Source organism: Zea mays, chromosome 5, assembly GCF_902167145.1.
Source record: "Zea mays cultivar B73 chromosome 5, Zm-B73-REFERENCE-NAM-5.0, whole genome shotgun sequence".
Taxonomy (NCBI): domain Eukaryota; kingdom Viridiplantae; phylum Streptophyta; class Magnoliopsida; order Poales; family Poaceae; genus Zea; species Zea mays.
Window position 1 is genome coordinate 22,398,692 of NC_050100.1, and position 27,873 is coordinate 22,426,564.

General features: G+C 43.6%; 1 protein-coding gene across 8 annotated transcripts; it reads right to left on the reverse strand.

Annotated features, from left to right (window-relative positions):
* On the reverse strand, nucleotides 1-27,873 carry LOC100275018 (putative protein kinase superfamily protein). Of its 8 annotated transcripts, XR_004858152.1 has the most exons (24): nucleotides 27,395-27,862; nucleotides 25,673-25,927; nucleotides 25,451-25,575; nucleotides 25,323-25,367; nucleotides 24,993-25,074; nucleotides 24,672-24,740; nucleotides 24,388-24,558; nucleotides 24,240-24,305; nucleotides 23,424-23,492; nucleotides 23,267-23,326; nucleotides 22,958-23,013; nucleotides 22,501-22,758; nucleotides 21,862-21,995; nucleotides 7,460-7,554; nucleotides 7,322-7,366; nucleotides 7,180-7,239; nucleotides 5,883-6,057; nucleotides 5,432-5,760; nucleotides 1,845-1,946; nucleotides 1,696-1,747; nucleotides 1,571-1,623; nucleotides 1,392-1,456; nucleotides 724-775; nucleotides 225-612 (listed from the first exon to the last, which is right to left on the reverse strand). XR_004858152.1 is itself a non-coding variant. In XM_023302436.2 (22 exons), exons 1-22 carry the CDS (start codon nucleotides 27,608-27,610, stop codon nucleotides 535-537), a joined length of 2,208 nt encoding a protein of 735 aa, XP_023158204.1. In that variant the 5' UTR covers nucleotides 27,611-27,873; the 3' UTR covers nucleotides 1-534. The 8 variants fall into 8 exon arrangements, 4 of the variants coding, with proteins under 4 accessions (XP_023158204.1, XP_035823748.1, XP_023158205.1 ...); XR_004858154.1 differs by lacking the exon at nucleotides 5,432-5,760 and having other exon boundaries at nucleotides 21-612; XR_004858153.1 differs by lacking the exon at nucleotides 5,883-6,057 and having other exon boundaries at nucleotides 21-612; nucleotides 27,395-27,834.

The window sequence follows — 27,873 nt, forward strand, 5'->3', positions numbered from 1 at the left end:
TGGAGTAGATACATACTTTATTATTAGATATATGCAAACAACCTTGTTTGGATGTTTGCAAATAGCCCTATATGATATTATATCAACGAATGCGCCAATATTTAATATACATCCTATTGCTACATAAAATACAATTTATTATGCAGTCACCTGCAATTCTACATAGATTAACCACCCCGGTAGCCTACGTACTACATAATCACAGCTACTTCCAATGATGGGGATGACAGAAAAATAGCAGCATGACCACGCCTCATCTTGTAGTCACCCAAAAAAAAACCTCGAACTACTGAAAAAGAGACGGTTATACACACTGATGACTGATGACAGCAAGCAAGGGGAAGACAACCTTCAAAGAAAAAAAACACAACCGCAGCTACTCTCTAGATCCAGCAAATATTTGCGGCACCTCCACTTTTCTTCTCTTGTTCTCCCCGCCGCTTTCCTTCTCCTGTTCTCCATTGACCTCAGGGAGAGGCAGGTAATTTATGCATCTCAGAGAGAGGCGGATAATTCATACGGCATGGATCCTCATTATGTTTCTTCGTTATCCTCATCCCTGATATCCACAATTTCTTCTCGGCAGTACAGTGCATTTAGCTCTTGCTGCAACTGAAAATATTATGGGGAAACAAAAATCAGAATCCAAATCCCACCATCTCACCATTTTTTTTGGCCACGAATGATATAACAAATTTCAGTAAAATGGACAACGGTAGTAACCTGAACATGTTTTAGCTTAGCTGCAATTAATTCATCAGTCAGTATTATCATCCTGCAGAGGAAAAAGAAGAGGTAAATATTTTTTAGGGATAAATGCAAGTGGTCTTTGCAAACAGTATGCATGTTCAAAATAACATAAACCACGTGAAATGGACTAAAAGAAGTTAGGGGTTGTCTGGATCCCTTTTAAATGAATTGGAATTTACTTAATTGAGTAGATTTATTGGTTTGGAATTTGACATTCCACCACTTTCCAAAGTTTAGATATGAAGCATATCTCAATTTCATAGGATTAGGGATGGAAATTGATTTTATGTAACACTGGTCTATGTTTCACTCTGTAAGCTATAACACGTTTTTTGACTCACTCCTCTATAATAGAAATGTAGCAAATATATTCTGTATAAAACTATATTACCTTAATTGATCTATGTATAAATTATAATTATTAGAATGGAATTCAATTCCAAGGATCCAAATGGGTTATTCAATTTAATAGTGAAATTATGTTCCAAAGATCAGCTACTCAATTGCGGTTGCCAAAACAAAATAGAAGTGGTGCCATAACGAATTAAATGTGATATGGTGTTGTAAAGTTGCCATAACCGTTCATGTGATCATTACCAGTGGAATTCTATGTAACATCACTTGTGCATAAGTGGGCATACCTAGACTGCAACTCTGAAATTTTAACAAGTAATGACCGTTCCTTCACAGAGTTAACTGTATCAGCCTGCATTTTAATTGACAATGAACAGTGATGAACAAAAATATTGAAGGAATCACTGACTGATGACCAGAAACTCATTCATCCACACTTGAAATCATAAGCTAGGTTGATGCTTACTACTTTATCATTCTCCATTGTTCGGACTTGAGAAGATATTATTGGTTGTGTTCCTGAAGGAAAGAGTTTTAACAAATCAGCAAGGAAACAAACAATTTTAAATTCAACAAGGGAAAAACACTTACCATCAACTTTCTCACTTTGTTGCAAGTTACTAAGTAGGTTCATGATTAGATCCTAAAGTAAATAGAGACAATCATTAATAAATTTTCATCAAATAATTTAATTCATATAAAACAGAAATGAAAGATGACATCAAAAGAGTCTTCCATACCTGCTGAAACATAGTCTGTTGCACAAGGTTGTTAAGGTGGGGAATTAATACTGAAGATGATACTGAACTATTGCATAGTTCCTTCAGCTGATTAGCATTACACTGCAATGTAAAAGCATTTTTTTGTTGTAAAAATTGACCATGTCATATCAAGTTCGACAAAATTCATAGAAAATATGAAGACTCTTATTTTCCTCGAACCTGAAAGAGCATTGCACGTTATATTAATAAGAAAAGAGAGGAAGTACACAAGGGGATACAACCCCCCCCCCCCCCTTCACAAAAAAAAACTCACAAAATGAACTATCAACTAAGGGTCTGTTTGGTTCAACTGTAGATTCATGAAATTTTGATTCTAGTTGTGAGCTGACAACTGTGAAAAACTGAAATTTGTTTAATTGAAACAACTGTTAACTATAGATTCTATAACAGCATGTCAGCTTGTAACATAAATGACGTGAATCTAAAAAAAACTGGGGTAGGAGGTGATAAGTTTCAATCTTACAGCCCAACAAATCTTACTGTCCTGTGTATTTGCTAGAGACATTTGGTTCAAAGTGCTAAGTTTAGTAGGATTGCAGCATTTGACTCCAGGGATGGATGTTTCAGTCTTACAAGAGTGGTGGAGCATAGCAGAGAACCAGGTACCAAAAGTTCAGAAAAGGGCTTCAATTCCTTGGTAATCCTAGTGGCATGGTATCTTTGGAAACATAGGAATTCATGTATTTTTTTATGGGGCATCTCCAAACTGTAGCATCATTCAATAGAACATCAGAGAAGATGCTATTTTGTGGGGTATGGCTGGGGCTAGAGCTCTTAGAAGAATGTGGCCTTAGGCAGTGGCAGAGCACCCGTTATAGCCAACTATGGCTAGAGTTATACCTAAAAATCATAAGCATAACAAGGTCACTAGAACAAAATGGTGGAAGCTTAAAGGGGATGTGGCCCAAACTTTCAAGGAGAGAGTTATCGAGGTGGGCCCTTGGGTAGAAGAGGGAGACACAAACATCATGTGGAGGAAGATGACAACATGCATCCGAAAGATAGCTTCATAAGAGTTTGGGTTGAGTCAAGGAAACAGAAGGGAAGTTAAAGACACTTGGTGGTGGAACGAAGATGTCCAAAAGGCTATCAAGGAGAAGAAAGATTGCTACAAACACTTACATCATGACAAGTGTGCAGACAACGTAGAGAAGTACAGGATAGCGAAGAAGTATGCAAAGCGAGCGGTTAGTAGAGCCCGAGGTCAAGCCTATGACGACCTTTATCAACTGTTGGACACAAAGCAGGGAGAAAAGGATATCTATAGGATGGCCAAGATTCGTGAAAGGAAGACAAGGGATGTCAACCAAGTCAAATGCATCAAGGATGAAGCAAACCAACTATTAGTGAAGAATGAAGAGATCAAGAACAGATGGAAGGAGTACTTCAACAAATTGTTCAATGGAGGGAATGAGAGTTCTACAATAGAATTGGACGAACCATTCGATGACAACAACGGGAATTTTGTACGAAGGATACAAGAATATGAAGTTAAGGAGACGCTAAAAAGGATGAAGGTAGGAAAGGCGATGGGCCCTGATGGTATCCCTATCGAGGTATGGAGATGCCTTGGAGACATAGCGATAGTATGGCTGACTAAGCTTTTCAACACCATCTTTCGGACAAACAGAATGCCCGACGAGTGGCGGCGGAGTACGTTAGTACCAATCTTCAAGAACAAAGGAGATGTTCAAAGTTGTACTAATTACCGTGGAATTAAGGTCATGAGCCATACAATGAAGCTATGGGAGAGTCATTGAACACCGCATGCGGAAGATGACAAGCGTGACCCAAAATCAGTTTGGTTTCATGCCTGGGAGATCAACTATGGAGGCCATTTTCTTACTAAGACAACTTATGGAGAGATTCAGAGAACAAAAGAAAGACCTGCATATGGTCTTCATAGACTTGGAGAAGGCTTATGACAAAGTACCTAGGAGTGTAATGTGGTGGGCCTTGGAAAAACACAAAGTATCAACAAAGTACATTAATCTTAATAAAGATATGTTCACTAATGTTGTGACAAGTGTCCGAACAAGTGATGGAGACACTGATGACTTTCCAATTAACATAGGACTACATCAAGGGTCGGCTTTGAGCCCTTATCTTTTCGCTTTGGTGATATATGAGGTCACAAGAGACATACAAGGAGATATACCATGGTGTATGCTTTTTGCCGATGATGTGGTACTTATTGAGGAGAGTAGGAGTGGTGTTTCGCAAAGTTGGAATTGTGGAGGCAGACGCTGGAAGCAAAAGGTTTTAGGCTTAGTAGGTCTAAACAGAGTATATGAAGTGTGATTTCAGTGCCATGGGTATGAGGATGGCGATGTTAGTCTTGATGGGCAAGTGGTACCCAAGAAAGACACTTTTCGTTACTTAGGATCAATGCTTCAGAAGGAGGGAGACATCGATGAGGATGTCAGTCATAGAATTAAAGCTGGATGGTTGGAGTGGCGGCAAGCTGCGGGTGTCTTATGCGACCCCCGGGTGCCACACAAACTAAAAGGCTAATTGTACAGGACAGCAATCCGGCCGGCTATGTTGTATGGAGCAGAATGTTGGCCCACTAAAAGACGACATGTCCAACAACTAAGTGTGGCAGAGATGCGTATGTTGCGCTGGATATGTGGCCACACAAGGAGAGATCGAGTCCGGAATGATTGATATACGAGAGAGAGTAGGAGTGGCGCCAATTGAGGAGAAGCTTATGCAACATCGTTTGAGATAGTTTGGACATATCCAACGAAGACCTGAAGAGGCACCAGTGCATATCGGAATAATTAGGCGTCCCAAGAATGTGAAGAGAGGTAGAGGTCGACCAACCTTGACGTGTACAGAGGCTGTGAAGAGGGACCTGAAGGAGTGGAATATTGATAAAGAGCTCGTCGTGGATAGGAAGGGGTGGAAGTGTGCAATTCACGTGCCAGAACCCTGATTTGTAGTTTCGCTTTTCCTCTTTAATCGTTTGACCTTCTCTTGTGCCCCTTTAGATCTTGCTGGTTCTTGTGGGTTTTATCTCTTTTTATGTGTTTCCCCGTTTCGTCGTTTTTCGGTTCTCCTTTGCCTTTGTCTCCCTTTTCTTTTCTTTGGGGGTTGAGCTCTGAGGTTTTCATATGAGGTTTCATCTCTAGCCCACCCAACGTGCTTGGGACAAAAAGACTTTGTTGTTGTTGTTGTTGTTGTGGTGGTGTAGTGGTAAATTCATACTGCTTGCTACCAACAGATTTCAGGTTCGAGTCCTATGTGTTGCATCATGTTTTTCTCTCTTTTTTTCTTTCTTGAGCCATAACTCATTATTATTTCCTCCGCCACTGGCCTTAGGCCTTAGGCTTCTTAGGTGTTTGTTGGTGGATCTCTGGGTTGTGTGTGGGGCCGCTGGTGGTGGCCTGTGATTTATGGGCCGCCTTCATGACGTCTTGTATTTGGTCTTCTAAGAGATCTTTTTTTCTCTTAATATTAAGATCTGCATGACACATTATTCCACTTCGTTTTCTCCTGCAGGGCTCCACACCAGTCAACCATTCTTCGGTCAGGTCCAATACCTGCTGCAGTAGCATGTGCTCGATCTCTCTCAATCTCCCCCTCTCTCTCTATCTGCGCCAAAACAAAGATAGACCCCTTGATGGTCAGAGCTGACCATGCCTTTCAGCCTCCTTCAACTTCAACATTCCCCAGTCCCCATTGATTACTCCGAGTTTCCTCCGCCCCAACCATGAAAATGGTGATATATGTGCCTCCCTACTCCCAGCCACTGCCTGGACATCAAATAGGGTGAACAACAGAGCAATCTGTTCCAGCATGAGGTTGATGGTATGGCGTAGAGATCGTCGTTGCTATTGCAGCAAAGAATCACATGTCCTGTCCGTGGATCCTTAACATAAAAGGCAAAAGCGTCAAATTCGATAGAACAACAACTATCACATGTAAATTTCCGAACAGAAAAAAGGTTGCAAACAAGGTGAGGCGCTAGAACATTATTGAGATAGAACAAACCGCGTGATTGATTCGCTTCTCCGGGCATGCAGCTGCACCCGTTCAGATTTAAAGCACACTTTGTTTGGTTCCCTTCCCTACATATACAGGCTGAGCAGATGCAAAAAGCGACCCGGAGCCAGGGCCGTAGGAGATGCCCGCGGGCAGGCCAGGCGCATGTGGCTGGCTGCATGCACTGGCACACAAATTGAGAAGGCTTTTTAGGTTGTTTTTCATTATATCTTCTAATTAAAAGATTTCATCGTCAAACTAATTTCATATTTGTGTCCTTGAGATTTTTGTGAACAAAACTAGACCATTCATACTCTATATATATATAATTGTGTAATCACATATTCATCTGTCCAGCCAACCAAACAGCGTCTGCACCAGTCTGCATGAGTCTGTACAAACAACCAAACAAATATGTCTTGCATGAGCTCAACCAAATGCTGCTCATCCTGGCTCGGCTCAGATAGCCTAGCTAGACTCCTACTGGCAAGCAATCAGACAGAAACAGCGCTGAGCGCACATCAGCCTGGGCCAGCAGCGAAACTCCCTCCCCGCCTTCCCCACGCATGCAGGCGGGAGGTGGAAAAACCACCTGGGTTGCATGCGCATGTACGAGCTCGTTTGGGTTGCATGCGCATGTACGAGCTCGTTTCGTGTCGTACAATCAATCAAACACAGACACGTTTCAAATCAACGCATCTACTCAATCTGGATATAGCCATCGTGGCAACCAATCACGCCCAAAGTGTCGGAGGTAGGATGAATGGAGGAGGTATTTCGACTAACATCAGGTATAGTGTTATTGGCAGTTGATGGGACTTGCTGGGCTGGGCCTATTGGACACTGAGCAGATCGTCAAGTTGTCTCTATAAAAGGGACACCCTTGTATCAGTTGAAATTAAGCAGAAAATAGATCAAAGAAGTCAGAGCCTCCAAGGAAGAGTGAGTCACAGATCTATCTGCTATACCATCTACCAATCAATAGATCACATCATGGGAAGTTTCCCATCAGATGTCTGTCTGGGTACCAGCAAATGCCCTTCAAGTATCCATCAATTAATACGAGGTACTATTAAGCAATAATCATTTCACAAATTGATCTAACGTGGTAGAAGGGTAATAATTAGCAGGTCTAAAAATTAATGCCTTCAATATAGATATTTTTAGGGCTCATTTCCAATCTCAAAAACTCCAAGTGCTGCAATGGAAGTATGCAATCTTCTTTTCACCACAAAAAATGAAATTATTTTACTGCAATTCTGGGGAAATTAGAGCAAAACATAATCATGGGAAAGAAAAGGTATACCATCAGCTTAGGATTAACAAAATAATCACCAGTGCTGGCAGATTTTCTTAACAGTGAACCCTGATAAAACCAATAGTTAACCACGAAGTCATGACTGTAACCTTGTGAATGGTAACCATGATCTAAATGGAAGCAACCTCACCTCTGGTGATTTCCGGGAGAGACTACTAAGTGGACCTTCCTGAACCTGCAAAGTAAAGATTGACTCTTCAAAATTTTATACTCGATTTAAGTAAAGAGTAATGTTAAGTTCAATTGTATATCCACCCACTTCAATTACCTTTGCAAGATCGACATTCTCAGATGTCACTGAGAAGCGACCTTTAATCTCTACTACACTTCGTTTGGACTTATCGCCTGATGAATCTACATAACCTAGAATGAGCAAAAGAAGGTTAATGTCCAAATGGCACAACAAATACAAACAGCAGATATATTGCCAACGGCATAATTTAGTACCAAAGCAGGTGACCACATGGGCACAGAGCTAGGAACTCTAAATCTAATTCCTGCTTATTAATTAAAAAAGAAAAAAAATATGTCCTCATATATAAAGAGAGAACTACACTCTTAACATGGGCCTAGAGTTGCGTCGTATCGCTCTAATGGACTGACAAAACATAATTATAGAAGGAAAAAGTCTAAATTACTCTCCTCACCTATGAACTATGTTCACATAACCCTCTAAAGTATTTTTAGTTTATTTTATTCCTCCACTCCTTTTATTTCAATTTACACCTTACATTTTTTATCTTTTTTACTTTTTTATATACAAACCGAGCTTTCAGTTCAAATTTTGTTGGTTAGTACTCCCTCGGTTCTTTTTTATTTGTCGCGTTTTAGTACAAAAATTAACTAGCGAGCGACAAATATTCGAGAACGGATGTAGTACATAATATCATATATTAGCCTAAAAATGTATATTATAATTTTTATAATTATTTTGATAAATTAGGGATCAGATAATATAATTACTTTAATGATACAAAACTAAATATAAAATAATGACAAAAAACTTTAACCTATTTTTTCTACCATAAGTTATGCTCCTTAATCAGGTCAAAAAAATATGAACTTGAAATTAAACTTGTACATGGAGAAACAAAAAGATAAATCTTATTAGGAGAAGATTTATCTTTTTTGTTTCTTCATATACAAGTTGAATTTTAAATTTATATTTTGAGGTGGTTGAGGAATAAGGACATCATAACTTATGTTAGAAAAATAATTTAAGAATTTTCATCATTATTTCATATTTAATTTTATATCATTAAAGTCATTAACTTATCTAATCTCTAACATATCAAAATAATTATAAAAAATCAAAATAGGCTAAATTACGGTATTAGCTATTAACCATTAAAATCTAAACTGAAAACTCAGTTTGTAGATAAAAAATGAAAAAGACAAATTTTGTTAAGGGGTAAATTGAACTAACGGTTAGAGTACCCGTTTAGGGTTTTGGGGTTATCCCCTTGTAATTACAGTCATACCCTTATGTAATGGGCCAGGTCAACAACCTGAATATTAATACAACTCCCAACCTTGCGTTAGGGTTTCACTATCCAACTTGGTACTAGAGCTAGTTCCTCTCTTCTCCCTCCCAGAGCCATCGGCTTCTCTGTCCACGTCAACCACCCCCTGGCGTTGTAATGCCACCGGCCACTCTACCCTGCACGGCCCACCGTCGGCCGCTCCATCCCTGCATGGCCCGCCGCCGGCTGCCCTCCCCCTTGCGCAGATCTCCACCGCAGGCAGCCCCTGGCACTGTCCCGTCGTCGGCCGCCCTCCTCCTACGTGATGGAATAAGTCTTGAGCATCTAGAGGACAACAGTCGCTTTTGACTGTCCTCTGTAGTCTCTTTAGCATCTAGAGGACAATCCTGTTGTGTAGTGTGTGTGAGAAGGTGTGGTAGTGCAGCATCTAGGGCTATAAATATGGGTCTCCAACCCTTAGATGGGTATGGCATTGTGTAGTGTTTGAGGAAATAAACAGAAAATTGCCCCAACTCATAGTGTCATCCTCTTGATGAGAGTTAGAGTCCCTCTACTTACACTACGCAGCCCACCGCCACAGGTCGTTCCCTATTGCAGATCCGACGCTGGCCACCCTCCTACGCGGCCCGCCACCGACCGACCTATCATTGGTCGGCCTTGCCTCACCCGCTTTTCCCGTGGCTCCCAGCTTCCCCGGCCCTTCCTTTGCCCTGGCCGCCGACGCCATCTCCTCCATGGCTTCGCCTGGTTCTGTTATGATCATTGTGTGCATTCTCCTCCACGACGGCCACCTTGTCCATGGCACCTTCGTGGCCTTCGATCAGACCATGTGAAAGGGAATTAGGCTTACACCTAGTTCCTATATAATTTTGGTGGTTGAATTGCCCAACACAAATCTTTGGACTAACTAGTTTGCCCAAGTGTATAGATTATACAGGTGTAAAAGGTTCACACTCAGCCAATAAAAAGACCAAGTTTTGGATTCAACAAAGGAGCAAAGGGGCAACCGAAGGCACCTCTGGTTTGGCGCACCGGACTGTCCGGTGTGCCACCGGACAGTGTCCGGTGCACCACCGGACATGTCCGGTGCACCAGAGGACTCCATCGCGAACTCGCCACCTTCGGGAATTTCCAGAGGCACTCGGCTATAATTCACCGGACTGTCCGGTGTACACCGGACAGTGTCCGGTGCTCCAAGGGAGGTCGTCCTCAGGAACTCGCCAGCCTCGGGTTTTCACTCCAGCCGCTCCGCTATAATTCACCGGACTGTCCGGTGTGCACCGGACTGTCCGGTGCGTCTGCGGAGCAACGGCTACTTCAGGCGCCAACGGCTACCTGCAGCGCATTTATTGCGCGCCAGCGCGCGCAGAGGTCAGGCACGCCCATGCTGGCGCACCGGACAGTAAACAGTGCATGTCCGGTGCGCCACCGGACATCAAGCGGGGCCCAGAAGTCAGAGCTCCAACGGTAAGAATCCAACGGCAGTGATGACGTGGCAGGGCGCACCGGACTGTCCGGTGTGCACCGGACTGTCCGGTGTGCCATCGAACAGACAGCTTCCACCAACGGTCAAGTTTGGTGGTTGGGGCTATAAATACCCCAACCACCCCACCATTCATTGCATCCAAGTTTTCCCACTTCTCAATCACTTACAAGAGCTAGGCATTCAATTCTAGACACATACAAAGAGATCAAATCCTCTCCAATTCCACTCAAGGCTTTAGTGATTAGCGAGAGAGATTTGTCGTGTTCATTTGAGCTCTTGCGCTTGGATTGCTTTCTCTCTTTCTTGATTCTTTCTTGTGATCAAACACTCACATTGTAATTGAGGCAAGAGGCACCAATTGTGTGGTGGCCCTTGCGGGAAGTTTGATTCCCAAGTGATTTGAGAAGAAAAGCTCACTCGGTCCGAGGGACCGTTTGAGAGAGGGAAGGGTTGAAAGAGACCCGGCCTTTGTGGCCACCTCAACGGGGAGTAGGTTTGCAAGAACCGAACCTCGGTAAAACAAATCCGTGTGTCTCACTTCATTATTTGCTTGCGATTTGTTTTGCGCCCTCTCTCGCGGACTCGTTTATATTTCTAACGCTAACCCGGCTTGTAGTTGTGTTTATATTTGTAAATTTCAGTTTCGCCCTATTCACCCCCCCTCTAAGCGACTATCAATTGGTATCAAAGCCCGGTGCTTCATTAGAGCCTAACCGCTCGAAGTGATGTCGGGAGATCACGCCAAGAAGGAGATGGAGACCGGCGAAAAGCCCACTACAAGCCACGGGAGCACTTCATCGGAAGAGTCCCGCACCAAAAGGAGGGAGAAGAAGAAGAGCTCCTCCATCAAAGGGAAGGAGAAGAAATCTTCTTCTCACCACAAAGAGAAGAAGGAAAAATCTTCTTCCCACAAGCCGCATCGAAAAGGCGACAAGCACAAGAGGATGAGGAAAGTGGTCTACTACGAGACCGACACTTCATCAACATCGACCTCCGACTCTGATGCGCCCTCCGTCACTTCTAAGCACCAAGAGCGCAAGAAGTATAGTAAGATCCCCCTACACTACCCTCGCATTTCCAAACATACACCTTTGCTTTCCGTCCCATTAGGCAAACCACCAACTTTTGATGGTGAAGATTACGCTAGGTGGAGCGATTTAATGCGATTTCATCTAACCTCGCTCCACAAAAGCATATGGGATGTTGTTGAGTTTGGTGCACAGGTACCGTCAGTAGGGGATGAGGACTATGGTGAGGATGAGGTGGCCCAAATCGAGCACTTCAACTCCCAAGCCACAACCATACTCCTTGCCTCTCTAAGCAAGGAGGAATACAACAAAGTGCAAGGGTTGAAGAATGCAAAGGAGATTTGGGACCTACTCAAGACGGCGCACGAGGGTGATGAACTCACCAAGATCACCAAGCGGGAAACGATCGAGGGGGAGCTCGGTCGTTTTCGTCTTCGCCAAGGGGAAGAGCCACAAGACATGTACAACCGGCTCAAAACCTTGGTGAACCAAGTGCGCAACCTCGGGAGCATAAAGTGGGACGACCACGAGGTGGTTAAGGTTATTCTAAGATCTCTCATTTTCCTTAACCCCACTCAAGTTCAATTGATTCGTGGTAATCCTAGATACACTAAGATGACCCCCGAGGAAGTTATCGGGAATTTTGTGAGCTTTGAATGCATGATCAAAGGCTCCAAGAAAATCAATGAGCTTGACGAACCATCCACATCCGAGGCGCAACCGGTAGCCTTCAAGGCAACGGAGGAGAAGAAGGAGGAGTCTACACCAAGTCGACAACCAATAGACGCCTCCAAGCTCGATAATGAGGAAATGGCGCTCGTCATCAAGAGCTTCCGCCAAATCCTCAAGCAAAGGAAGGGGAAGGACTACAAGTCCCGCTCCAAGAAGGTTTGCTACAAGTGTGGTAAGCCCGGTCATTTTATTGCTAAATGTCCCATATCTAGTGACAGTGACCGAGGCGACGACAAGAAGGGGAGAAGAAAGGAAAAGAAGAGGTACTACAAGAAGAAGGGCGGCGATGCCCATATTTGTCGGGAGTGGGATTCCGACGAAAGCTCAAGCGACTCCTCCGACGACGAGGACGCCGCCAACATCGCCGTCACCAAGGGACTCCTCTTCCCCAACGTCGGCCACAAGTGCCTCATAGCAAAGGACGGCAAACGAAAGAAGGTTAAATCCAACTCCTCCACTAAATATGAATCTTCTAGTGATGATAATACTAGTGATGAGGAGGATAATTTGCGTTCCCTTTTTGCCAACCTTAACATAGCTCAAAAGGAAAAGTTAAATGAATTGGTTAGTGATATTCATGAAAAGGATGACCTTTTGGATTCCCAAGAGGATTGTCTAATTAAAGAAAACAAGAAACATGTTAAGGTTAAAAAGGCTTATGCTCTTGAAATTGAGAAATGTGAAAAGTTATCTAATGAGCTAAGCACTTGTCGTGAGATGATAGACAACCTTAGAAATGAAAATGCTAATTTGTTAGCTAAGGTTGATTCTCATGTTTGCAATGTTTCAATTCCCAACCCTAGAAATGATAATAATGATTTGCTTGCTAAGATTGAAGAATTGAACATTTCTCTTGCTAGTCTTAGATTAGAAAATGAAAATTTGATTGCTAAGACTAAAGATTTTGATGTTTGCAATGCTACTATTTCCGATCTTAGAGATAAGAATGATATACTTCGTGCTAAGATTGTTGAACTTAATTCTTGCAAACCATCTACATCTACCATTGAGCATGTCACTATTTGCACTAGATGTAGAAATGTTGATATTGATGCTATTCATGATCATATGGCTTTAATTAAACAACAAAATGATCATATAGCAAAACTAGATGCTAAAATTGCCGAGCACAACCTAGAGAATGAGAAATTTAAATTTGCTCGTAGCATGCTTTATAGTGGGAGACGCCCCGACATCAAGGATGGCATTGGCTTCCAAAGGGGAGACAATGTCAAACTTAATGCCTCTCCAAAGAACTTATCTAACTTTGTTAAGGGCAAGGCTCCCATGCCTCAGGATAACGAGGGTTACATTTTATACCCTGCCGGCTATCCTGAGAGCAAAATTAGGAAAATTCATTCTAGGAAGTCTCACTCTGGCCCTAACTATGCTTTTATGTATAAGGGTGAAACATCTAGTTCTAGACAACCAACCCATGCTAAGTTGCCTAAAAAGAAAATTTCTAATGCATCAAATGAACATAGCATTTCATTTAAGACTTTTGATGCATCCTATGTTTTGACTAACAAATCCGGCAAGGTCGTTGCCAAGTTTGTTGGGGGCAAACACAAGGGGTCAAAGACTTGTGTTTGGGTACCCAAAGTTCTTGTTTCTAATGCCAAAGGACCCAAAACAGTTTGGGTACCTAAAGTCAAGAACTAAATTTGTTTTGTAGGTTTATGCATCCGGGGGCTCAAGTTGGATACTCGACAGCGGGTGCACAAACCATATGACCGGGGAGAAAAGGATGTTCTCCTCATATGAGAAAAACCAAGATCCCCAACGAGCGATCACATTCGGGGATGGAAATCAAGGTTTGGTCAAAGGTTTGGGTAAAATTGCTATATCTCCTGACCATTCCATTTCAAATGTTTTTCTTGTTGATTCATTAGATTACAATTTGCTTTCCGTATCCCAATTGTGTCAAATGGGCTACAACTGTCTATTTACTGATGTAGGTGTGACTGTCTTTAGAAGAAGTGATGATTCAATAGCATTTAAGGGAGTGTTAGAGGGTCAGCTATACTTGGTAGATTTTGATAGAGCTGAACTCGACACTTGCTTAGTTGCTAAGACTAACTTGGGTTGGCTCTGGCACCGCCGACTAGCCCATGTTGGAATGAAGAATCTTCATAAGCTTCTAAAGGGGGAACACATTTTGGGACTAACAAATGTTCATTTTGAGAAAGACAGGATTTGTAGCGCATGCCAAGCCGGGAAGCAAGTTGGCACTCACCATCCACACAAGAACATAATGACAAGTGACAGGCCACTGGAGCTCCTCCACATGGATCTATTCGGCCCGATCGCTTACATAAGCATCGGCGGGAGTAAGTACTGTCTAGTTATTGTGGATGATTTTTCTCGCTTCACTTGGGTGTTCTTTTTGCAGGACAAATCTCAAACCCAAGAGACCTTAAAGGGATTCTTGAGACGGGCTCAAAATGAGTTCGGCTTAAGGATTAAGAAAATTAGAAGCGACAACGGGACGGAGTTCAAGAACTCTCAAATTGAAGGCTTCCTTGAGGAGGAGGGCATCAAGCATGAGTTCTCTTCTCCCTACACTCCACAACAAAATGGTGTAGTGGAGAGGAAGAATCGAACTCTATTGGACATGGCAAGAACCATGCTTGATGAGTACAAGACACCGGACCGGTTTTGGGTCGAGGCGGTCAACACCGCCTGCTACGCCATCAATCGGTTATATCTTCATCGAATCCTCAAGAAGACATCCTATGAACTCCTAACCGGTAAAAAGCCCAATGTTTCATATTTTAGAGTTTTTGGTAGCAAATGCTTTATTCTTGTTAAGAGAGGTAGAAAATCTAAATTTGCAGCTAAAACTGTAGAAGGCTTTTTACTAGGATATGACTCAAACACAAGGGCATATAGAGTCTTTAACCAGTCCTCAGGACTTGTTGAAGTTTCTTGTGACGTTGTGTTTGATGAGACTAACGGCTCTCAAGTAGAGCAAGTTGATCTTGATGAGATAGGTGAAGAACAGGCTCCATGCATAGTGCTAAGGAACATGTCCATTGGGGATGTGTGTCCTAAGGAATCCAAAGAGCCTCCACATGCACAAGATCAACCGTCCTCCTCCACGCAAGCATCTCCACCAACCCAAGATGAGGACGAGGCTCAAGATGTTGAACAAGTAGATCAAGAAGATGAGCCACCTCAAAATAACGGCAACGATCAAGGGGGAGATGCAAATGATGAAGACAAGGAGGATGAACAACCAAGGCCGCCACACCCAAGAGTCCACCAAGCAATCCAACGAGATCACCCCGTCGACACCATCCTCGGCGACATTCATAAGGGGGTAACTACTCGATCTCGGGTTGCACATTTTTGTGAACATTATTCTTTTGTTTCCTCTATTGAGCCACACAGGGTAGAGGAAGCACTCCAAGATGCGGATTGGGTAATGGCGATGCAAGAGGAGCTCAACAACTTCACGAGAAACGAGGTATGACATTTAGTTCCACGTCCTAACCAAAATGTTGTAGGAACCAAATGGGTCTTCCGCAACAAGCAAGATGAGCATGGTGTGGTGACAAGGAACAAAGCACGACTTGTGGCCAAGGGATACTCCCAAGTCGAAGGTTTGGATTTCGGTGAAACCTATGCACCCGTAGCTAGGCTTGAGTCAATTCGCATATTATTGGCCTATGCTACTTACCATGGCTTTAAGCTTTATCAAATGGACGTGAAAAGTGCCTTCCTCAATGGACCAATCAAGGAAGAGGTCTACGTTGAGCAACCTCCCGGCTTTGAAGACAGTGAGTATCCTAACCATGTCTATAAGCTCTCTAAGGCGCTTTATGGGCTCAAGCAAGCCCCAAGAGCATGGTATGAATGCCTTAGAGATTTTCTTATTGCAAATGGATTCAAAGTCGGAAAGGCCGATCCTACACTCTTTACTAAAACTCTTGAAAAATGACTTGTTTGTATGCCAAATTTATGTTGATGATATTATATTTGGGTCTACTAACGAGTCTACATGTGAAGAGTTTAGTAGGATCATGACACAAAAGTTCGAGATGTCAATGATGGGGGAGTTGAAGTATTTCTTAGGATTTCAAGTGAAGCAACTCCCAGAGGGCACCTTCATCAGCCAAACGAAGTACACTCAAGACATCCTAAGCAAGTTTGGAATGAAGGATGCCAAGCCCATCAAAACACCCATGGGAACAAATGGGCATCTCGACCTCGACACGGGAGGTAAGTCCGTGGATCAAAAGGTATACCGGTCGATGATTGGTTCATTGCTTTATTTATGTGCATCTCGACCGGACATTATGCTTTCCGTTTGCATGTGTGCAAGATTCCAATCCGACCCTAAGGAATCTCACCTTACGGCCGTAAAACGAATCTTGAGATATTTGGCTTATACACCTAAGTTTGGGCTTTGGTACCCTCGGGGATCCACTTTTGATTTGATTGGTTATTCGGATGCCGATTGGGCGGGGTGTAAGATTAATAGGAAGAGCACATCGGGGACTTGCCAGTTCTTGGGAAGATCCTTGGTGTCATGGGCTTCAAAGAAGCAAAATTCGGTCGCTCTTTCCACCGTCGAAGCCGAGTACATTGCCGCAGGTCATTGTTGCGCGCAATTGCTTTGGATGAGGCAAACCCTGCGGGACTACGGTTACAAATTAACCAAAGTCCCTTTGCTATGTGATAATGAGAGTGCAATCAAAATGGCCGACAATCCCGTCGAGCATAGCCGCACTAAGCACATAGCCATTCGGTATCATTTTCTTAGGGATCACCAACAAAAGGGAGATATCGAGATTTCTTACATTAATACTAAAGATCAATTAGCCGATATCTTTACCAAGCCACTTGATGAACAATCTTTTACCAAACTTAGGCATGAGCTCAATATTCTTGATTCTAGAAATTTCTTTTGCTAACTTGCACACATAGCTCATTTATATACCTTGATCATATCTCTTTCATATGCTATGACTAATATGTTTTTCAAGTGTATTTCAAACCAAGTCATAGGTGTATTGAAAGGAAATTGGAGTCTTCGGCGAAGACAAAGGCTTCCACTTCGTAACTCATCCTTCGCCATCGCTCCAAGAAAAGGACCTTGTCTTTGGGGGGAGAAAGTACGGGCCCAAAGCAAAAGGACCGGACTTCGTCTTTGGTATAATCTTAACTCATTTAATTATGACCAAAGGGGAAGATAGTACTTAATGGGCTCTAATGATTCCGTTTTTGGCGATTCATGCCAAAGGGGGAGAAAGTATGAGCCCAAAGCAAAAGGACCGCACCACCACCAATTTCAAAAACTTAGTTTTTCAAAAGAGTATTTTCAATTGGTATTCTTTTATGTTCAAGAAGGGGGAGAAAGTAGTATTTCAAAAATGATATATCAAAACCCTCTTGAACACTAAGAGGTGGATCTAAATTTAGGGGGAGTTTTGTTAAGTCAAAGAAAAAGCATTTGAAACAGGGGGAGAAAATTTCAAATCTTGAAAATGCTTTGCAAACTCTTATTCATTTACCTTTGACTATTTGCAAAAGATCTTTGAAATAGATTTACAAAAGAATTTGCAAAAACAAAACTTGTGGTGCAAAAGTTGTCCAAAATGTTAAAAATGAAAGAAACAATCCATGCATATCTTGTAAGTATTTATATATTGGCTCAATTCCAAGCAACCTTTTCACTTACATTATGCAAACTAGCTCAATTATGCACTTCTATATTTGCTTTGGTTTGTGTTGGCATCAATCACCAAAAAGGGGGAGATTGAAAGGGAATTAGGCTTACACCTAGTTCCTATATAATTTTGGTGGTTGAATTGCCCAACACAAATCTTTGGACTAACTAGTTTGCCCAAGTGTATAGATTATACAGGTGTAAAAGGTTCACACTCAGCCAATAAAAAGACCAAGTTTTGGATTCAACAAAGGAGCAAAGGGGCAACCGAAGGCACCTCTGGTTTGGCGCACCGGACTGTCCGGTGCACCACCGGACCTGTCCGGTGCACCACCGGACATGTCCGGTGCACCAGAGGACTCCATCGCGAACTCGCCACCTTCGGGAATTTCCAGAGGCACTCGGCTATAATTCACCGGACTGTCCGGTGTACACCGGACTGTCCGGTGTACACCGGACAGTGTCCGGTGCTCCAAGGGAGGTCGTCCTCAGGAACTCGCCAGCCTCGGGTTTTCACTCCAGCCGCTCCGCTATAATTCACCGGACTGTCCGGTGTGCACCGGACTGTCCGGTGCGTCTGCGGAGCAACGGCTACTTCAGGCGCCAACGGCTACCTGCAGCGCATTTATTGCGCGCCAGCGCGCGCAGAGGTCAGGCACGCCCATGCTGGCGCACCGGACAGTAAACAGTGCATGTCCGGTGCGCCACCGGACATCAAGCGGGGCCCAGAAGTCAGAGCTCCAACGGTCAGAATCCAACGGCAGTGATGACGTGGCAGGGCGCACCGGACTGTCCGGTGTGCACCGGACTGTCCGGTGTGCCATCGAACAGACAGCTTCCACCAACGGTCAAGTTTGGTGGTTGGGGCTATAAATACCCCAACCACCCCACCATTCATTGCATCCAAGTTTTCCCACTTCTCAATCACTTACAAGAGCTAGGCATTCAATTCTAGACACATACAAAGAGATCAAATCCTCTCCAATTCCACTCAAGGCTTTAGTGATTAGCGAGAGAGATTTGCCGTGTTCATTTGAGCTCTTGCGCTTGGATTGCTTTCTCTCTTTCTTGATTCTTTCTTGTGATCAAACACTCACATTGTAATTGAGGCAAGAGGCACCAATTGTGTGGTGGCCCTTGCGGGAAGTTTGATTCCCAAGTGATTTGAGAAGAAAAGCTCACTCGGTCCGAGGGACCGTTTGAGAGAGGGAAGGGTTGAAAGAGACCCGGCCTTTGTGGCCTCCTCAACGGGGAGTAGGTTTGCAAGAACCGAACCTCGGTAAAACAAATCCGTGTGTCTCACTTCATTATTTGCTTGCGATTTGTTTTGCGCCCTCTCTCGCGGACTCGTTTATATTTCTAACGCTAACCCGGCTTGTAGTTGTGTTTATATTTGTAAATTTCAGTTTCGCCCTATTCACCCCCCCCTCTAGGCGACTATCACCATGAACCTTGTTCTTCGTGATGGTGTTGAGCTCCACCCTCAGGCGGCGTCATGTGCCTGGACCGCTTGTCTTCCCCCGTGCTGTGATTGCCTCCCTGGCGATCGAGAACTTGTCGTCTCCCTCCCCTACTAGTGGCTTTGTTGGAGGACCTCCCCTGACTCTTTCCTCGCACCACGTGCCTTCACCCCCCCTCTCAGTCTCCCACCGATTGGGTGGTCAACTTCGGAGCCTCCTTCCACACCACTCCTACCACTAGCTTGTTATCCCACTACCAACCTTCACACCCATCACATCCTCCCTCTATCGTGGTGGGGAACGGTTCCACCCTCACGGTCACCTTAGTAGGTGCATCGGTTCTTCTGGGACCCTTTTACCTTACGGCGTTCTTGTTGCTCCCTAGTTGACTCATCCCCTTCTCTCGGTCCGTCGCTTCACTAGTGACAACCACTGCTCTATAGAGTTCGATCCCTAGGGACTCACCATTCTCCACCTTACCTGTCGTGTTGAGCTCGCTCGTTGTGACAGCTCCGGCCCCCTCTACTCTATTCACTTGCCATCTCCTTTCCCCACCAGCGTAACCTCCCTCCATGCCCTTGCTACTACTACCACCTCCGTCGTTTGGCATCGTCGTCTCGAGCACCCAAGACCTGACGTGATGTCCCAGCTCTCCAGTCGCTTAGTTATCTCCTGTAACCGGGTCCTCTGAGCGCCTCTGTCATGCTTGTCAGCTTGGCCATCACTCTCGTCTTCCTTTGTCCACTTCCACGTCTAAGGTTGTGTAGGCCTTTGATCTTGTCCACTGTGATCTTTGGACTTCTCCTGTCCTCCTCATCATGTCTGGTTACAAATACTACCTAGTCATTTTGGATGACTTCTCTCACTTTGTTTGGACTTCCCCACTCCGGTTGAGGTTTGACACCTTTTCCACCCCCACACATTTCTTCGCCTGGGTCTCCACCCAGTTTCGTCGCCTAGTCCATGCCCTCCAGTGTGATAATGGCCGCGAGTTCGACAACAACGCCTCTCACTCCCTCCTCACCCACGACGTCTAGTTGTGTCTCTCGTGTCACTACACCTCCCCAAGAACAGTCGAGCCGAATGCATCATTCGCACAACCCCCAACATGATTCGTTGTCTTCTCTTTCAGGCGTCTCTCCCTGCCAGCTACTAGCAGAGGCCCTGAACACCGCCACCCATCTCCTCAACCGCCTCGCCTCGAAGGTGGTGAGCCAACCCACTCCCCACTTTGCCCAGTATGGCACAACCCCCTCCTACGACCACCTCCGTGTGTTCGGCTGCGCTTGCTATCCCAACACTTCCGCCGTCGCTCCCCATAAGCTATCTCCCGGTTCCACTTGCTGTGTCTTCCTTGGCTACTACCCTGACCACAAGGGGTATCGATGTCTTGACCTCATCTCCCACCGCATCCTCATCTCTCGTCACGTTTTTGACCAAGATGTGTTCCCCTTGTTGGCTCCTCCGCACACATCGATTTCGACTCTCTCCTCAAGTCTGATCCGGTTCCCCCTCCACCCCCTGACGCCCTGCCTTGCGCCATTGCCCGCGCTACGTGCAGCCTCGACACCTCTGCTCGCGCCTCTTCCCACGCCATGTGCGGCCACGTCGACCCCTCTCGCGCCATGCGCGACCCCGTTGACGAGCGCGGCTCGCTTTGCCGACCCCGTCCGCGTCTACCACCGCCGCGGGTGAGCCACTACCTTGGCCCCCGCTACCCGGCCCCGTCGACGAGCGCAACTCGCTTCGCCGACCCCTCCCTCGTCTATCACCGCCATGAGCGGGCCATGCCGAGTACCACGTCTCAGCCTGTGCGTTAACAACACGACGTCCTACCTCATGGCAACGCGATGTCCCCAAACCCTGGCCCCCCATCACTAGAAGCTCTAGCGCACATGCCGAGGACCATGTCTTCACCTGAGTGTTAACAATGGTCCCGTCGTCTCCCGCTCTATCGCCATGTCGAGTACCATGTTGCCATGCGTTAACAATGGTCGCGTTGCCATGAGCGGACCATGAGGTAGGACGTCGCGTTGGCGACCGGGGGGCTATCATCCCCAGAGAGCTTCACCTGAGTGTTGACATGGTCCCGTCGTCTCCCGCTCTAGCGCACAGGTCGAGTACCACACTGTGGCCAACGATATCGTAGAGGCCTCCTGGATGCACCAGCTTCTCCAAGAGCTCCACAGCCCCCTCCAGCGTGCCACCCTTGTCTACTGCTACAACGTCAGCGCGGTCTACCTCTCTATCAATCCTGTGCAGCATCAGCGCACGAAGCACGTGGAGATCGACCTGCACTTCGTCCGCGAGCGTGTCGCTGCTGGTGACGTTCGAGTTCTCAGTGTCCCCACCACGTTGCAGTTCGCCGACATCTTCACCAAGCGGCTATCGTCGAGTGTATTCGCCGATTTTGATACAGTCTCAACATCTGTATAGGATAGAGTTGAGACTATGGAGGGGTGTTAGAGTACCCGTTTAGAGTTTTGGTGTTAGCCCCCTTGTAATTACAGTCATACCCCTATGTAATGGGCCAGGCCCAACAACCTGAGTATTAATACAACTCCCAACCCTAAGTTAGGGTCAGGGTTTCACTCTCCAACTCTAACTCAAAGGAGTGGAAGGGTAAAATGAACTAAAAATATATTTTAGGGGGTTATGTGAACATTGTCTATAGGCGAGGGGAGTAATTCAGACTTTTTTCCTTATAGAAAATCTACAGCAGTGCAAGACTGCCTGTGCATATTTTATATGTACACTAGTAGTTAAACCAATGAACATTTGCAGTGATAATTAGGTGCACTCGTACCTCCTGAAGATCGAATAGGAGCTGACAGACTATTTGCAGAAGCACGAGTTGGCAGTGAAAGTGGACCACTAAGGCTTGCTGTTTTTCTCATCTCACTTCTTTGTTTGTCAGATATCATTTGCACAGATGCATCCCTGTCATACCCCGAACAGTAATAAGCACTCAGCATAACTAAATATTGACAATCCATTAACCATGCCCAAAGTTTTTGCCTTTGGAAATAAAAATGCAGTAATATCATTATATACATTAAGAAGCATATGCCTTATCGACAAATAGGCACTTGTACTACCATAGCAAGATTTAATAAAAAAGGAACTGCTACACCAAGATGAACAGTTAATTCAGTAAATTCTGGGAGCAATAATTAGTGAGAATGTAAACAAATTAACTGGGTTCTCCACTTTATCTGATGCACATTCATAAAACTATAGGTTGAAATTGCAAAGTATACTAGAATATACCTAAAACAACAAAAATTATAATAGAACAATAATGACAAATCAGAAATAAATAAACTCATGAAGCATTTTCCTTTTAAAGTCACTCCATTCAGTCACTGCAGATCATGCATTGCAGAATAAAAATAGAAACCTTAAACGCTCTTATAAAAACAAAGAACTTGAATAGATAGTGCACCTCTCAAAACCATAGCCCCTTTCAGATGTTGAGCTATTGTTCCCACCAGAAGTCAGTTGTCTCTGGCCATCACTTGCCCAATGATTCGACTCTGGATCTCTCTTTGATGTAGAGGGCAACGAATCATTCTGCCTTGTGTTGCTTTCATATCCATCAGCCCTTCTTGTAGTGTCAGCATCGCTAATATCAAAATCAAAAGCTTCGTTCATGGTGGGGCTGTTTCCATCCGAATTTAAAGTGGTGGCAAAAGCTCGCTGGCTGAAATATAACCAAAAAAATGCATTTCACCACAAACACTGTAATTTAAAACAATGCAATAACAACTGTCATGAATACTGATCATCTCATATCGATATCATCCTACTTAAAACCACAAGGAAAAAGCTAAACTTCTAGAGTTAAAGAAGTTCTATTAAATTATCAATCACTAGAAGAAGCTAAAATATATTGACTTTACCTGGAGTTGCATTCATTTGCAGATGACTTTGCCAAATGGTTCCGTGAAGATAAATCCTGTTGAAGGACCAAAAAGTGACAGTTATATACAGATATTCAATTGCATTTTGCTTCAACCTAACAAAATTACAACTTTGAAACAAGGTAAGTAATCAACATTAACAAACTCAGAGTTCTACAGCAAAGATGAGCACATGCCAACTCTGCAAAATATTTTGCAATCATTTCTCTTGGAAATAAAGTTCAAGCTTTCTAAAGATAATAATCAAATAACTTCTATAGGGAAAAAATAATCTACGATCTTTTCAACCTCAATGTTTCTTGGAATGTCATCATCTTCTTTTATTTCTGGTGGCTCGTCATCATGAATCTGTAAATTTAGCCAGTTTAATGATAATTCTGAATGAACGGAAGGTCGATGAAAAATGAGGTCTATATTAAAAAAGGAACAAGTGTAGAGAGATTACCAATGATGCTTGAGCCTTGAGATCCTCGATATCGAAGTTCCATGCACTAACACCGCGTTGATATTCACTCTGTATGAATCCATGCAGTTTATGATAAGGCTATTAAAATAGCCATGGCATTTACCAAAATTCTACAACAAAAGGAATCTACTAATATATGTGACACGTGACTATTTACGGAATAGCATGTAGGGGCAAATACTCAGCATCACACATTTGTATGGAGACTGAACCAGATAAGTCAACAATACATGAGAAAAAGAACTTCAGAAGGTTTCCGTGAGGTATTCATACCCCAATGTTCCAAGCACAGTGAAAGCATACCATTTAGACAAGACATACATGTATTATTCTTATGTTGTTAGCCTTTTCAACGCGTAACAGTCAACTTGTTAACAAATTATTTGGAAGTAGGAGTATATCGTTGACAGGTAGTATATGAGCAAATATTTTCTTATATGGTACTGAAATTGTTGGACTAGTGTTGTCTATCATGCAGTTAATAACTTTTCATAAAACATTACCAATCAATCATAATACATGTTCAACCAAGACTATGACAATCGAAAGGTGTCATGTATACAATTAACTTCATGCAAGATCTGACATCACATGATATGTTAATAATGCAGAACTGATGAATCATGTTTACCAAAAAAAACATGCACACTCAATAAAGAACTTTCAACTTGTAACTGTAATCTAGCCAGTGCAGTACTGTAATGATGATAGTTAAAAATAGAAAAGAAACTCGGAATACTGTATCAAAAACAGTACCAAACAGAACATAAAAATGAGGAAGGGTATGTCACAAACCAGGGAGAGAGCCTCCTGTTCAGAAGAAGGCATTTTCTTCAAAGCCAATTGTGCTGCATCTTTAAGCTGGAGGTACACCGAAAATTCAGCTACATTTTACATGATCAGGGAGGGGTATTTCATGATAACGTTAAGGCAGGCAGCATACCTGGAGAGCCTTTACACGGTCCCAGAGAGGAGGTAAACCAGATAAGATATTCTTAATAGTCAACTCCGGAGGCTTTGCATTTTTGAAAAATGAATGCTTTAGCAACTTCTCAGCTGTTGGTCTCTTTGTTTGATCTTTGACCAAGCACATTGCAACCATCTCTTTAAATGACTGGTCAAAACTGAAAATGCCCCCTTAGATAGGTAAACACTAGAACACGATCTACTGTAGCTAACCACATAAATGGTTAGTCACTGATAACCAACTGAAAGGATAGGTACTACCTTCGAGAATCTTCTGTCACGTTCATAATCAAGACCAGGTGGTGCATTCTGGAGTGTCATGAGAAGAACCTACAACAAAAATACAAGTTTAATATATAGGATTGCCTGGGTTGCTAGGTAGAGAATCACTAGATGATCTCATGAGACCATCTACCACCAGTATTATATGCTGGGTCATATAGGGTTAACAGGTAACTGCTAAGATTTGAAGGTTTGCTGCAATTTGCTATATGTCGCAGGCTATTTGGAATATTTATTGCAACAGCTATTTAACGCAACATTAAAAAAAATCAGAACCAAATGTGCAGGCCGAAGCATTACCTTCATAGGGGGGTATTTCGAAAATGGAGCATGGCCATGTGCTAGTTCAAGAGCAGTGATTCCAAATGACCATATGTCAGCTCTGTGCAAAAATGAGAATGGGTGTGAATTTCACACTGGCTAGCGATTGACATACAAAAGGCCAAACAAACAGCCATCAAAAAAGTTAACACAAAATCTGTTTTAGATATAATGCAAGAGGAAGGCCATATATAAACCAATTCACAGAGAATACAAGGTGATCTTTTGGCCATTTATTTCAGTTTATAGGATAAATCCTGGCATGTCTTACGTGCAAATAAATTACAAATATATACACAGCCAACATACTTGAAATTATATCCAGTGCCAGGTTGGAGCACTTCTGGAGCCATCCTACATAGAAAATTTACAAAAAAAAAACATGTAAAAATGATCTGGTAATACAAATATTTATAGAAATTTGGTTTATGATTTACCAGCATGGTGTTCCTACAAATGTATTCCTAGATCTTTGCCTGTCACCTCTATCAAACATACAAGCAGAAACACCAAAGTCTCCAAGCTTCACTACCCCAGCACCATCAATAAGGATATTACCAGCCTGTACAGTGCCGAATCAAGCAAAAATAAACAACAATGACTTATAGATACATCAAATGACTACAGTTTCTACCCAAAAATATTCTACTAATGCTAACCTTAACATCACGATGTATTTGACCCTGCCGGTGAAGGTATTCCAGAGCCTTAAGAGTTTCCTTTAGAATGGAGCCAATGACCGGCTCATCAAAACCTTCTTGGTATGAGATCTTCATTAAGTGTAAACAAGAACCCTCTGTCATGAATGGCATTATCACCCAGAGGCTGTGCTCTACAACAAATGAGCAGTAAGCCCTGATTACATTAGGATGATCTATCAAGCTCATTATTTGAGCCTCCCTTTGTATTTCATCCTACAAATAATGTAACAGTGGTAAGAACAAAATTCATTTATGCCTTTCATTAGGAAAAATAATCAATCGACACCAAGCAGCGAAGATATGTCATTCATTCAGCCTTAGAAAAGTTTCAATCACAACTTTGGCACTCCAAAACCTAGTTGATAGTGTTTCTGCTTTACAGTGGATTAGAGTAAAGGGAGGATGCCACTTCAAAGCTATGTTACAATTACATTGCCACAGAGAAAGTTTCAAAAAATGAAAAAAAAAATAAAAAAAAAAGAGCTGCCACAAGGTGCTAGAGATGAATAAGAGTAGCAACAGACACAAAATGTGGATAACATGGAGAACTATGACACATTAGTTCCAGAACATGATCTGCATGTGAATGTGACCATGAAGTGCCTCTGTGCCTGGCTTCCATTGGCGAAGGAGCAATGGCACCAGCCCACCAGTGAATGGAGTGTTGAGAAGAAAGCACAGTCAGTATTAGTAAAAGAATCAAAAGTTTTGGATTTCGAAATTATGTTACTAGACGTAATTGAGCCCCAAATATACAGTACTCTCATTCCATTTAGGATGAGTTGAACAAATATGATCTGCTACCAACCCAAAATATGAAAGCTTTGGATGGAACAAAACTAGAAAGTCTGTGCCTAAACAAGCATCCAACCAGTACTTAGAGACACAGACTTAACAATGAGAACTGATCCCAGATATCAAGTAGAACAATCTAGCCTGGTATCATGCTAGCTTATCATCATCAGTTCATCGTATCAATAAAATGTACACGGTGAAGATATAATAGAATCACTGTCCAAATATAGTCTTAAATTTGCCTGAGTCCAATGTGCTGTGCAGAAAGTGATGGCATGTACAATATAAAATACCAGAAATTAAAGAAACAATCTAGTAGAATGATAAAAAAAACGAAAGGCGAATCACCTCTGCAAAAAAAGATAATGATTATCAATTATTTAAAAAAACTGCAAGTTATCTATGGTCTATCTACAGGACTGCTAAACTGGCATAGAACTCTAGCAGTTTTCAGTTGAAAACTCCCAAGGTGACAAGCACACTAAGTAAAAGAGTCTCCAGAAATAAACTCACCATCTCAATGGCCCACGCCCACAATATACCGTGCAAAATAATAACTGCCCTAAAAAACTAAAATGTGAGTACATGCTTATGTTGGTCTTTTCAACTGAGCCTTAGACTAAGCAACGACTAGCAGCAGACCAAGTAAATGCGATGTTACATCTACTTGATGTCAAAAGCAAGGCTCGAATTGATCTAGCAAGGTGCTACACGGACCAAAATTCAGCCCCGATTCCCAAGCAATCAAATCAAGAGTAAAATCCCCTGCAACCGACCAACGGATCTCTCGCTAGACCAAACAGCAGTGGCACCAGCAGGCAGAGCACCAAGGAAAACCCAACGTATTACATGAGGGAGAAGGTGTGTAGGAGGCTAGGAGCTCACGATGTTGTTATTGAGCTGATCGAGATCCAGGCACTTGACAGCCACAACATCCTCGGTCGGCAGGAAGATCGCGCGGTACACGACGGCGTGCGCACCGTACCCCACCTCCTCCATCAACCGGTAGTCGGCGGGATTCACAGAGAAGGACGGCGGCCCCGCAGCAGCACCCGCAGCGCTCGAAGACGCCGAGCGCTTCACGCTACCGTTCCTCCCCATGGAACCCGAGGGCTAGAGACAGCTCCCGACAAGTTCTTCCGGCGCAAGCGACGGAGCTAGACTCACCCGACCCCACCACCACACACACAACACACCACCAGAGCCGCCTGCCACCCGGGCGTTGACCAGTGTCTCGCGCAGTCGAGCGTGGACGGCAAGAGAGAGGAGCTCGGGAAGGGGGAGGAGGAGGAGGAGGAAGACGAGAGAGCGGACTCTTGGGAAACGAGGTCGTAAAAGGACTGAAATTAATTAATTTCGGCGGT